At 39.8% G+C, this 14,477-nt stretch overlaps 1 protein-coding gene across 12 annotated transcripts in view; it reads left to right on the top strand.

Moving 5' to 3' along the window:
- tns1b (tensin 1b) overlaps window positions 1-14,477 on the top strand; it is a 174,396-nt gene that overhangs the window by 86,071 nt on the left and 73,848 nt on the right. For all 12 annotated transcript variants that reach the window (XM_044365258.1, XM_044365257.1, XM_044365248.1 and 9 more), the window contains one exon: window positions 11,591-11,629. In XM_044365258.1, the coding sequence (XP_044221193.1) occupies window positions 11,591-11,629 (39 nt within the window). The remainder of the gene's footprint in view (window positions 1-11,590; window positions 11,630-14,477) is intronic.

The raw sequence follows: 14,477 nt of genomic DNA, 5'->3' as shown, positions 1-14,477 counted from the left end.
CATGGCATAATGCATATACCCTCTAATGTTATACAAATGATGTATTGTTGGGCCTTGCTATACACTCAGAAAATGCACTACAGCAATGTGTACACAGAAACGTTTTTTTTTATACGCTTTGTCCTCTGTACTCAGTGCTGACACATACTGTGAACCAAAATAAATAATCTACGGTTGTGCCAAAGCATCATGCCTCACAGTTGAGCTTTTAGTGTAATTAATAGTTTCCAATGAGGGCACAGTAAAAGCTTAATAATTCATATCAAGGGTATCATAATGTTTCGCTTATAGTAGTTACTTAGCAGGTCGCCTGGCTCGTATGAAAAACTGCTGTCACAGACTCAGAGGAAGGCGTTTAAGGAGTGTATGAAAGAACATATCCGGAGACTAATGTTGCAGTTAAAATGAACAGTGGACCCCTTTAGGATTTATTGCTTAGACGCTGTAACAACTCAGTACTGTAAAGACATGAGAAAGCCCACCCACTCGGACTAAATAATGCCTATTCATCGTCTCAGAACTGATGTAATGTTTTCAGTTTTATTGTTTGGTATTATTTTGTGCTACAACTCAAACTGGTGTTTCGCTCAGACCAAAATTGTACCTCAAATATAGTCTGTCATACGCATTTTTTTTCTTTGGCTAGAAAGCTGTTTGAATCGAACGTTTTATTTTGTTGGTTTCCATTTTACATCTTGGTTACAATCCTTGTTTTCTTCCCATTTGGCTTTCAGTGGTTCCAGCAGATGAATGCTTTCTGCAGACCCTCATACACTAATACCCCTTAAATAGAGGAACTTCTTATAATACCTCTAAGAAGAGGGACATTATAGTGAGACATTTAATGATGGCTAATCTTCTAAATGACTTCATGCAATCAAGCTGCCTGTTATATTGACCCTTTCTTTGTTTTTTCATAGTTAAGGAAGAAGTTCTTTCCATGGCTGAGGAAAGAAGGGGGGGGGATGTGGGGTGGGAGTGCTCTACCACTCTTCTTGTTCACTTTCCCAGTCTTTGACATGGCCTTTTAGTTTAAGAAGTGGCTTTACATTTATTATTATCAAATGTCATTGGTTCTCATTTGCCGTGACAACATCAAGATGGCTCTCTTATCAGTTGCCAAACTGTCATGTCTGAAGTAGGCTATAGGAATGAAGTAGCAGGCTTTACTTGACCTTCACAAACAAAGACCTATTTTGCCTTCAAAGCAAAATGATGCTTATTGAATGTGGCTCCTCCAATAAAACTCAGCTGAAATTTAGGCCATGCGTAGAGTTTTATAGATTAGTTATAGACTTTTTTCAGTTTATAATGCCCTGATGTCCCCAAATGCATAGGCTAGGATATTGCACTTTGGTGTAAAGGCAATATTAGGTGCCTTAAATTTACTTAAAAGTCAGTCTCTGTTTGGGATCGGAACTCCTCCAACTGGTAAAGCTCAAAGTCATAAATCTTCACTTTGGAAGTAGAAGTTCCCGTGCATAATTTTTTCCTGTGTACAGAATGGTTCCCAACAGCAGAGAAGGTAAAGAAAAGCTTGATGGTTGATTTTCAAACTTTTTTTTGAAGCAGGTTTTCTCATAAGTGGTTTGGAGGGTGCTGAGCTGTTCTTGCCCTCTGAATAGTCTGGGGGAAGAGCTAGTTCCTGTTCTCCTATACAATCAGTTAAGTTCCCTTTTAATGCAGTAGTGATTTGTTGAAGCATTTTAAGCATCTTACATGTTGATACTCTGCTCCTTCAACAAGAAACCGAAAGCACACAACACAGACAGTACTAAACAAACACATTCTTTCAAGTCTGCAGAATGTTTGTTGGTGTCACCGTTTGTAAGCACTTTGATTAACATTTATCATAGCTAACCCTGAGAAGTACCCCGTGGACTGAGACTGTCTTAATAAAAATTATTTCAGCAGGTGCTCCAAAAACAACATACATTTATTTTCAAGTGACAAAGCCCTCTAGTGGACGTAGTAAATATGACAGAAGAAGAGGAGGAAATTAGGTGACGTTATTATAGAGCAACAAAGTCCATGTGGGCAGGATGTTGTGGTGGATGAAGGGTCTAGAATAAGATCCTCTAACCTTAAAAAAGTAGTCATTTTAAGCTAAACCATTATATTTCCATAACCTTAACAGAGTTCTTGTCAGTTAATTTGAAGGACGTCTTCGAGTAAATGCACATGTACGGCCATGAGCAAGTGTGTGAGGCTGTGAGGCATCAAGACATGCAGCCATGTGATGACAAAGGCAAGGAAAAGAAGATGACTGCAAGCATGTAAACACAGATGCAAACGATACAGGTTTAAACTTTTAAGAAAAATGAAGGAAATGCATTCATCACATTTTTTAGACCCTCAAGGATATGCACAGTGCATTTTGGTGAATCTAAACAGAACTCTGTTTGTTTAAAAGAAAACTCCACAAGGCACTTTAACATAGATAAAGTAGAGAGAAACAGAAAAAAACATGATAATTGTAATTTCATGGTTTTTTGAGTACAGTCTCAGTCTCAGTTGTGACGTCTTCCAGTCTGTTTGTTCAATAGACACGAGGAAAGCAGGAGTTCATGATGTCACCTCCACCGCCGCACTAATTGGTTTATATCTTATCTTAAGTCATGCTTTGGATTTAGTTGTTGACTTTAATTCTTTGACGTGATGTAGAGTTTGACAAAATGCCATTTCTTTAGAGGACACTTTAGAGGTTGTTGGAAAGCAAAGTAATCTCTTGTAATCGCCCTGCTTTTCACCCCGGTTACCTTATCTTATCTATCTTGTTTGACTTTTTTTTTTCATAATTTGATGAATGTTTGTATGAGTTGGATGTTTAACCTTGTAACAAAAATGTCCATATTTTTTTAGTTTTCTCTTCTCATTTCATCTGTTTCATCTTGCGAAAACTGAAAGCATTTCTAAGCATCAATCAAATGTGATAGGTAAAAAATAATCAAATGTATCAAATCTTGTCTCCATCATTACTAATGTACCCAATATAATGAGTGCTTTCAGATTATGCAAGAATTAAAATTTCATAGTAAAGTTATATAAAATGTGAAAAAAAAAATTGGGACACTGTGAAAAAGGCTAAACTTTGATTCACATTCAGTGAAATCAGTTAAAAACACACACTCAAATTGCAATTTGTTTCCATATGACCGAGCATTTATGCGAACACTATGTGAAGTATGTGCCCTATGTGTGTGTGCCAGCAGACGAACGGGAGGGTGGAGAGGTTATTTTCTTTTTTTTTTTTTTTTTTCCTTATCAAGCCTTCATGTCTCTCTCTGAGGAATGTTTATAGAAAGCAGACCTGTTTCCTCAGTTTTGCCAGAAAGCCCTGATATTGTTGTTTGCTTTTCATAACTGATTGATGTGGAAGGGGGCTTGGTCTCGAAACATAAAGACAGGAAACATCGGTGCCAGGTCCCTGAATCTCTCCAAGTAGCAACGATGTTTGTCTGGCCCTGAACAGTTGGTGTATAGAGCGTTAATATGCCTTTTTATCATTCTTTAAAATGTAAAACATAGTATTTCAAGTGTTTATGCACGAGACATACTTTCACTAATGTTCTGTTAGAATAAACAACATGTTTACTCTTTCTATAAATTGTTGTGTCCTCTGCTGTCCTCGTGGATATTTCTACATCAAATGAGGACTTTGAAGACCGATTTAAAATGCTGTATAAATACTGAAAATTCAAATTTAATGGTAGCTTTGCTCAGCTTGTTCATGGCCTGCTAATGACAGTGTTCATTTATCCCTCTTAGATATATTAGTAATATTTATCACAGTAATATTTGTGCTGGAAACCACAGTGCAGCAGTGATTAATACATGCAGGAGTCAGGTTATGCAATTCTCATGCAGATCTGTGAAAGGATCAATATTTTCTCCATCAATTCAAACACACATCTGATGTCGAAAAACCTGGAACGACAGCGTACAAAACAATACGGAGCAAACAGAGAATGCCAGTCGTATTCGAACATAATCTCCACTCTTACGTTTCTCAGTATTCAGCGTGGAAAAACAATTATGAGCCAAAAACAGCAGTTGAAAGAGAACTAGATGAAGGAGGGAGAAGGAGATGACGGGAAATACACGGAGGGACTTTGGCGAGATTAAATATGAAACCCGAACCCGCCCATCCATCTGTCATTCGATACAGCAAAGTCTGTAGGCGTGAAGGTGAGTTAGTGTGGTAGTTGCCTGTAAGCTCCTTGCATGTTAACATACTGTAAGTCTGTAACATCCTGTGGAGGGGCTGTTTTTTTTTTTATCTGGGTTATGAGTTAACAGCTCATCTTGTCGTGGTGTGCTAAATGCCAGCATGACTGACTTTTAGCACAGACTTGCATCAGCTTGTCCAATCCCCCCCTCCCACCCCCCCCCCCCCCAACCACCCACTCAAGTACTTTTTAAGATTGAAACTACTTGATTTTGGAAACAACAGTTGCCAAATCAGTCTCACCACAAGGTCCATTTAGTAGCTGTTTCTGGAGCTTTTCATCATATCATCATGTCACGGAAATTGTAGATGATCAAATTTTTCATGGCAGGGACACAAAGGACAACTCCCGTACCGCTGATGAAGATCATGTGATATGATTGAAAGCTCCAGAAACAGCTTCTAAATGGACCTTGTGGTGAGATTGTTTTGTCAGCTATATCCCGTTTCTTTTATCTGTTCTCAAGAGCTTCAAAAATATAACAGTTGATATTATGGTTAGGACTGTGGCAAGTGCTGCGCTCTACCATGTTAAATATTAGTGTGCACAGAAACCACAATAACTGTAATAACCACACTATCATATTATGTGGTTATAATGCTGTGTATTTAATGGCATAGTGAAAGGCATATATCAGATTTATCAATCAATTTCTCTCCGCTAAAAGGTTCTAATTTCCGCTTTTTTAATATGAGACTAGTTTGTAGCCCAGCAGTTGAATGTATTTGCCCTGATTTACCCCACATTTACAATAACGTGTACAACCTTTTATTCATAAAGGGCTTTTCTGTCTGTATCTTCTTCACTCCTCATCTCTCTCTCTGTCTCCTTCTGTTTGTTGCTTCCCTTTCTTTACACTGGTTCCTAACATCCCCCGCGAGTGAGCAGATGTCCAATGACATCATGTGGAAAAATGTTTTCATGTGTCACTAAGATACAAAACGGGAGTTGCCGAAAGACTACTTTTCACTTCTGACAGAGGCTAAAGTTTCTCCTTGCTTCCAGTCTTTGAGCTAAGCCTTGAAGATCTTTCTCTGTACTGTACGCACACAGATGACACTGGTATTGATCCTCTCGTCTGACTTGCCAAAAATGTTGAGGTGTTGCTTCAGTAGAATGACTTGGATTTAGATCAGCAGCAAGAAAAACTTTAATTTGGCGTGTCCCATCAAAAACAGCATTGTCTTTGGAAGATGGCAAACTAAGTAGATAACCAGCTCCAAGCGAGGGACTTTGACTATGGATGCCAAAGGATGTACACCCCCGCGCAACCCTGATTCTCCACGGCTGCCCTCTCCCCTCTCTCCAGACCCCCCCCCCCCACCCCCCACCCCTCCTCATCCCCTCCACCGTTTGGCCCGGTGCCAGACAGTGAGAGCCATGCTAAATGTGTAAATCAGCGTGCTGGTAAATACCGGCTCTTAGCTGAAAGAGTCTGGGAAGAGAACGTGACCCCTGCTGTAACTTTGGAACAAAAGAAACAAGCTGTAGCTTCTCCCCTCTCCACGCCATTACTCCCGTCGAACAAAGACAGGGTGAGAATGAACAGGCGCTCCGCTCGGCAGAAGGCCACTTGAGTCCCGGCCGTGGAGAAAAAACATGGCAGGGACATGCAGAGGCTGTTGGATCCCTCTGGGGCTCAAGTTGTTCATACACAGACAGAATAACATTAAGTGTGTGCTCTTCATTATGGTTTTAAATCTTAATTCTTACATGTCTACCGCAGTTTTTGTTTAGTTTTTTTGTGTCATTTCTCCATTTACAGTTCAAACATAAACACACATGAATGATGCATATACATATCGTACAGTATACAACACAGTACGCACACACTGCTTATAGTATATAGTACTCATGCACAAGGGTACATGCAAAAAAGAAACAGACACACACATGCCCCTCCATTCCTGAAGTGTTTCTTGTGCTGTGAAACATAAATCAGCGACACCGAGACAGGGAACAGTGTTTGAAACAGCAGTTGAGACTGCTGTTCAGTCGTGTACATGTCCTGCAGTCCAATCTGCTCAATAAATCTGAGATTTTCCACAACTTCCCCTGGAAAAAAACAAGAGACCGTAACTTTCACAGAGACAGATAGAAGAAAAGAACAAAAAAGAGAGGTAGAAATAGACAAATTTGATAAAACAACGTTAGAGATCCTACTGAAATATCATTCTGTGTACATATTATGCACATATTGTAATAAATAAATGATTATGGATAGAGAAGTAGACAAACACAAAGTTATAGGGCATGGGCACTTGGACTGCTTTCCCATCATTCCTTTGTGCTTTGATAATATCCCAATATGTCCATACGGACCCACACTCTGGCACACTCCAGCATCACGGCTGCAGAAAGCCTTCTGTTACTGGTTACGCCTCACAAATTGAATTTGCACACTGAATAGTTCTGCTGGGATGTGCCAGATGCAAGGATCTGGATAAACATAAAAGCACTCAGGGCAGCCGTGTGTTTATATGCCAGTGCGGAGGGCCGGGGGAAGTTTCAGCGGCAGTGAATGCACGGCCCCACGCTCTTTTCCACAGTGGAAACAAGCTAACCTGCATGGCAACCATTTCGCTGCTTGTGATGGTATGGAGTAAAGCTGGAATGTGCTTTTCTCTGTCACGATCAATCACTCTGCTGTTTGATTTTTCCTACTTGAACTTTGTGATTTATAGACATAGGCAAAGCAGAGGTTTTACTGCAGGTTATTTATCCAAACTATGAATCAATTTATCATTTATGAACTGTATGGCTCCTCACTGGTCACATCATCAATGACAGTCATTGATATATTCAGAGCTCGGAGACTGACAGCAGTTACATAACGCCACCGTGTCTGGAGTGTGTCAGTTGCTAGCAGAAAGCTGACTGCAAATGAGCGCTGTCCTACGAGCCAGAGACGTCTGACATGGACTTTTGTCTGCAGGAAATGGGCCCTTGTTTAATGCTGTTAACACAAGCATGTACGGAATGCAACAACACAATTATCCTTTATTATATTACACTCATTTGAATACTCCTGATAGCATCAACACACACTCTTGCCAGGCCTCCTCCCCACGCACCGCAGAGCACGGACAAAGGCTTTGTGTAGGTTTTCATCTAAATTCAAACGGCGATTCAGAAGCCACCGGTTGAATCACATCTATTGCATTCAGTTGTATGGATTGATTCAGATATGAGCGCTTTTCTTGTGATCGCTTGAAAATACTTCTTACATGCAGTATGACATGTGAGCGCTGGATTAAGATAGACTTGAAAAAAAATCTAAATTTATCCTTTTAAATGATTTATGGACGGAGAGGATGCAATGAGCAACATGCTGTAACTCACATGCTCCAATTCAAACGTCTATTAGCTCTTTATAACCTCTCTCCGTGCCGACTTTTCAGATTAGCTGTTCTTTGCCAGGAGTATTTTTCACATAGTGGTTTCCCACTGTTTGACCTGTGGCTAGCCCACTGCTAAGTGCTCACCTGCCCCCGTCCTTTGGATAAATATTCCCTGTGGTTTCTGGGAGATCCTGGCCGTGACCGCTTTACCAGACTGCAACAGTGCAAAGCTCCTCTTCAGCCTCAACTGTTAGGAAGTAGCTACTTTGCATGTGGGAGAATGTGAGTTATTCTGATGTGGGCCGACTACCTACCCACTCAATATGACCTTTACGTCAGAGGTTCTATTGAAGTGGCGACACTGGCTCACTGATGATGTCTCAAACAGAATTGACTCCATTTAGCACAAATTAAAAGTATACATGTTATTAGACATGACATTCAACTAAATGTCAGTTGCCACAGACTTTTTGATTTTTGGAGGCTTCTTTATAAAGTCTCTCTTTGTGTTTTACGTTTTGTCATTGTGTCTGATGGCACAGTGTCCCCCGAAATGTCACTTTTCATGATTACATTTCCATTTATTCATCACAATACGTCTGACGGCTGAGTCTTTCAATGAAAGGTTGTCTGATCAAAGTGGTATTCACTGCTCTGTGGTCTGTGAAGCTACAGGATACAACTGGGAGATGAATGATGAACCATTAAGTCCACTTTGGAGGCTTTTAAACACCAAGACCCTCCTCCATCTTGATACCTGTAAAGCAGAAACTAGCTTAGCTCAGCCAGTGCATTGCATTGTCAGATAATGGTGCTATAACCGACTTTTTTGCCAGACTACCTTTCACCCCTACTGCTTAAAACTTCTTAAAATTAATGAGGAAGCATACCCTGTACGCGCTCATATCTCCAACACATTTTTACACCTACCAGAAGAAGTCGACTAAACGCGTATGCATGTTCTTTTTTAGCTCACACAAATTCATGATTAGCAGCTGATAAGTTACAGCATGTTGACCAATGAGCATGAGAAAAAAAGAAGTTTAAACACTGTACTTTGATCAGCTGCATGGCAGGTTTTGAGTAGTAAAAAGGATCGGGGGATTGTTCACACTTCAGTTGGAGTGTGTTAAGAAATTGTTGAAAGACCTTTTGTTAGAATTTTTTATCAACAGTTGAAGCAGATAAATGGAAATCAGCCATCATTAATGTCAAAATGTCTTCTGTGAGTCTTCAGTGGGTTTTTCCAAGTCAGGGTAATAGCATTTTTGTTAAACTGGATGTGTTTACATGTGCAAACATGGAGTAGGATACTCCAAAACCTGGCGTGTGTGCATGTAAATGTTTCTTAATGATTACTGACTGCAGATGGACTAGCTTTTAACACATGCAGGGCAGAGGCAGCGTCAGGTGAAAACACTGACCAGGCCTGAGGAGTCACAGGCAGTAGATGGAGGCCCTGAGAGAAGAACAGCATGTCGTTGTGAGTGATAAGGATGGTGGAGTCAGAAGAGGGGTTGGGGGAATGGTTGTACTACAGCGGGGTTAGAATAACTTGTATTGGAGGTGATTTGAGCCAGACGGAGATACTGTATCTTGTCAACTCCAGACACACTTCACCATGCCAGATGAAATTATCTGAAAACAGAGACGCATTCCACCGAGATGCCATCATTCAAGTACGCTGTTGATACTCGGGACGACGTGTTGGGCAACTGTGACAGACAGCAGTCTATGAGGAACATTTTGTTCCCTTTAAAATTTAAAAAAATATTCTTCGATTAACGTCACTTTTACCACTAATGTGACAGATTACGTCCAAACAACAATACATCACAACCACTGTGCTGGAGCATGTCTTAAATTTAGGCGCTGCCTGTTTTCAAATCAGTGTATCAGCTGCTTCTACTTCTAAAACCGACTGAAACATGTAATCTGATAAAGGTCATTTCCTGTTTAGATTTAAAATTCCTGTATCCCAGATGGGATTCGTGTAAGAGCCATAAAAAGAGTTTTAAGAGACTAACGATGCAAGGTGACTCACGCATCCTCAACTTTGTGACTCCAATCAGCTAATCCTCACATCACAATGGCAGTCATCCAGTCATGCTTTTAGTTTAGCAAGCATCCGTTACAGGTGGTTAGACCAGTATACAGTATAACACCTCCAAAATATAGTCGCTTGTTTATCTAATTAAATTATGCCTTACCTTTGCATCACCATGCTAGCTGTTTGCGGCTTTGTTAGTTTCAAATTACTTGGTTAGGATTTTTATTGGTATACAGTACCAGTACACACTTCCCCATTCACTTGAATGAGAAAATGTGTCCACACTTTTGACTTGTACTGTATAATATGTCCTGCTTAGACGCCCATATACCACATACCATCAAATACTGACACTGGTATCAACCTCAAAAATCCAATATCTGTATGGTTCTAGTTGGTATAATGTAGGCAAGACATAGAGACACTTAAATAATATTGAAAATTAAGTTCAGGCATTGAAACTGACTTAGAGAAGAATTTCATGGTATTGTTTTAAACATTATCCAACTGATCTACTATCTGAACTAATCTGTGATACATGCCGTATGTGTGAAAGCTTATTGAAAGCATACAACGTTTTCAAAAGGCCACCGTTAAGACATCCGAGTGGGCCAGAATTTTACTCTGTTTTTGCGGTCAGATGAGGAATGCGGTTCCTTCAACAATAACACAAAACATATCCCAACAGAGCAGAGACCTTGTGTTCATGAAATGACAGAATTAGTCTTGGGTAACGACAGTGATAGAGCGGTAGCAAAGATGAAAGGTGCTTTTAGGGGTGAACAGCTGTGATAGCCCGTCTGCCTAATTTCAAATTTAGAGAGACAAGTCAAAAGCCTACTGAAATCATAAAGCTGTCCTGTGCAAATGCTTGTTGTTTGTCAGTTATGTAATGATAACATGTTGTTGCACATGGCTAAGTGGTGACAATTAAGTTTTTTTCTGTTAGTAGCCTTAGGGTAATAATGGTGAAACAGAAACAAATTGACAGAATACAGACGTGCACAGGAAGGAAACATCAGTGGTGACATCCTGTTTGTCTTCATCCTCATCAAACGGTCATCTTTTTCTGGAAGCACTTCATTTGAATCTTGTGTTAGAGGCCATTATCATTATACTCCTTCCTGTTTATCGGCCCCGGTCCTCATGCTGTGACTCCAAGCTCACAGAATGATTATGGAAACTGTCGGATGGTAATCGGATTAGCCCGGGCCCTCGGCAGATCATGAGTTCTGTTGGAGAAATCCCACCCGCTGAATAACGAACGCTTGATACATTGGTCGAGTTAAACAAGATCTTACTTATGTAGGACCTGAGAGGTGAGATTCGGCTTTTCAGTCCGATTATGGTGGTGCTCTTTAGCTGGCCCTTTAAATTTCCTCATTGCAGTGGAAACATTGTCCTTTCTGATGGAAATGCTTCATACATGTTCACTAAAAACACTATAAACAGTTTTATTTAAACTGCATTAAATTACTTTTTGCAGCACATCAAGCTTTTAACACAATGATGATCACCACTGATATGGCAAACATGATGCCTTTTTTATTTGCATCCAGTAGACTCAGAGAAATTTGCACTTATTTGGAGTTTCCGGACACCTGGAGTGTTCACTCTCCTTTTAGCTCCAGTTTAGTCTCCACCAGCTCCAGAGGGAAATATCTGGCTCTATAGCTGCTAATTGCTCCACTATTTTCACTAGCTAGTTGCTAATTTTGTCTGTCTGCTGTCTGGTGTTGGGCAGGTAGTGTACGGTGGGTTTATCTGAGCTTTTTTGCTAACAGGTTGATGAGAGTGTGACAGTAGGTTTGACTGTTTGAGCGAGAATCGTCACGTTACACATAGTTTACACGTAAATGCAGTTATTGCAAGAATGTTGCATTGATCTGTTGCTGTTCTTAATGTACTGCACATTAGAATATCTGCAATAAATCAACAATACATCTGACCGGTTTTCTTTTTGTTTTTAGGTGTCTTCATCTTGTGTTCCCGCAACAAACTATGAGCTGGTGAGTAACACTTTTTTTTCTTTTTGTTTTAGTAATTGCTTCCATGCTGTACATGCTCAGCAGGCATTATTGGGTCCTTCCTGGTGTAGAGTTATTGCAAACAGGGTCGGGGTAACAGCCTCTATCAGCTACACTAACAAGGCAGTTACTATTGCAGATAATGATCCATTATCTGGAGGCCCCCTCAGACAAAGTTGTGATTTAGGGCTATATAAATAAACCCGAGTTCAGTTGACTTAACCATTGTTTGGCAGTTGTTCTTCTAAAATTGAAATGGATTTTAGAGTCATAAATCCACTAATTGATGTGGCATGAAAACAAAAAAAATAATCTAGATGGGAAAGGTAAATAAAATGAGGTGTCCTTAAATCTACTATATCACGATGACGTCTTTTGGTCTTTAAAATAACACTGAAGTGGGACGTAGTCTGAGTATGAAGTGATTTTGCAAGGGCAATAAAAACTACGCTTGCTTCGTTACCTTATTTGGTATTGGCATTAGAAGCTGTGTTAGACTTGGATGTGATTTGCTCACTCTCTTTCTCACATGTTGTGCGTTTAAATGGTTTTGGAGTCTTGACAAACCAAAGCAAATATCCCCTGCGCTTTTCTCTGCTCACACAGAAAATATTTCTCAAAATTTCTTGTTTTTCTTTCATATAAGCTGCAGTAATCAGGCAAGAAAATATTATTATCCTCTACAGATGCTTTATATACTAGATTGTTTCTACATGAAGACATCTGTTAGACGTCCAGCAGCTTGGGCCAAACTTTCTGGGCATTGTTAAAGGCTTGCTCTTGACTCAGAGTCTTTTGGTTTCTGAAATGAATGCCTTTGGACCAAAGTGCAAGAGAACTTACCTCAAACTTAGTCTATTTGTTGGCCTCCGTATGACATAAACATTCCCTTCACTAACTGATCCTGCAGTCTGTTAATGCTGCCACTTGTCTGCTGACAGCTCCCACAATTTGTTCTGGTGTCAATCAACTTCAAGTTGCTTCTAGAAAATATTGCTACACCTGAGTATGATTGCAGTGTGCGCAACACTATATAGGGCTTTCATAGGCAGGTCTAAAATATTCATTTTTATGACCAAATTTGCAGTCAGACAGTGTACAAGAAAAAAATAAATCGTTAGTGAAATAGTTTGGCTCAGCTGACTTAGTTTTCAGCAGGTTTCAGTTAGGATATATTTCTGTCTGTCCTCGTCCATTATCTGTTTTAATAGAGTGAATAAAGGCTGAATGAAATGGAAGAAAATAGAAGCCTCGGGGCATCTCTCTCCGTTTTACCTTCTTTCTCCGCTGCTTGCCAATAGGAGTGTCCCTGGAGGCTTTTGTGCCTGCATTAAAGGTGCTGATTGCTCTCTCATAAACACTGACAAGCTGAGGTATAAAACAAAAAGGAAGAAAAACTGATGAAACTATGTGTGTCATAGCTGACAAGTCCAACAATGGTTATGTTTTCTGGTAGCCTGAAAATACAGCCAGATGGACAGTGAAGCTATTTAAAGAATATGAAGCACGGGAAGTACATATGTACTGAACACCTGCTGAGATCCAGGTTGCTTTCATGCACCTGAAATGTTATATTAAGATTAGATGAGTAAATCATTCCACTTGTGAGTACAGTGTGTGTCATCCTTCTGGTGTATTTGCTGCTGTATGACAGGAATCGCTGTTTGTGTGTGGTTTTTTTTTTTTTTTTTTTTTTGTGGACGTGCAAGCCTGCATGTCTTAGAGTACTCCAGCCTGAGGTGTGTGTGTGTCAGCTCTCCTCAGACCCTTGTTTGGTGAATTCCTTCGCTCACAGCCGGAGACCAACGTGATTTACCACCTTACTCAGGTGCAGACTGATTGCAGCATCGACGATATATTAACCTAGCAGGAGAAAAAAAAAATGCTGTGAGAAAAATGCGAACTTTTCCTTTTTGTGAATCCAGACATTCCAGTGAGATTGGAGAAGCGACAACGAATACAACTTTATTACCAGATAATAATGCTCCACCCTGAATGAAGTGAAAATCAAATATTTTCATACAAATGTTCCTCAGCTACAGAGGAGTAACAAGTGCTACTTTATGAGTTCACTGTTTCGGTTGGCCTGAGAAGTGTTTTGAATTTGAGACATTTTTAAAGCTGTACAAAAAGTAGATAAAGAACATAAATAATCATTATAATCGCAAAGGTAAATAAGTACTTTTTTGTAAATAAAATTGCCTTTTTGGAGGGGGCCATAAATATTAACCCCACATGTTTGAGGTTAACATTAGAGGTATATTAATTCTACATGTTTTCACTATTATAATTAGTATTTAAATTTCAGTGGTTTATATTTGTCTTTGCAAAGAGCTGGAGCTGGATGTCAGTCTGATATGAGGTTGCACAACCTACACAACCGATATCAGAAGTGTACTGGTTAAAAGATTATTCCAGTTGCAGAAATGTGACTGGAGCTTCTTCCTTTCCTGCCCTCATTGAATATTACTCATCTCCCATCTTCAAGGTGTTCCAACTACAGGTGCATCTTGTTTTTGGCTTCATTAAAATCATGCTTGAGAACTGTTGTAGTGTCCAAGACTGCTCACAACAAGGTCTAACTGCTCAAACTGAACCGTCTCTCATGTCAAGCACGAGTGCAAACTTTGTGCTGACTTGAAAACTTTTTTCTCAGATTTCAAAAAATTTGTCTGAGACAGGAAACTTGGCAAAAATCATGCAGTCTGCACACGCCTTTGTAGAACAGCAGAGTCATTGCAATAGTCACAGATCTGGATAGATGCAACTGTTATTGTAGTGATTATTTTGACTTGTGTTGTCAAACTGGATTTAAGTTTGATTTATTTGT

Source organism: Thunnus albacares, chromosome 11 (assembly GCF_914725855.1).
Source record: "Thunnus albacares chromosome 11, fThuAlb1.1, whole genome shotgun sequence".
Taxonomy (NCBI): domain Eukaryota; kingdom Metazoa; phylum Chordata; class Actinopteri; order Scombriformes; family Scombridae; genus Thunnus; species Thunnus albacares.
This window is presented reverse-complemented; position numbering and strand designations above follow the sequence as displayed.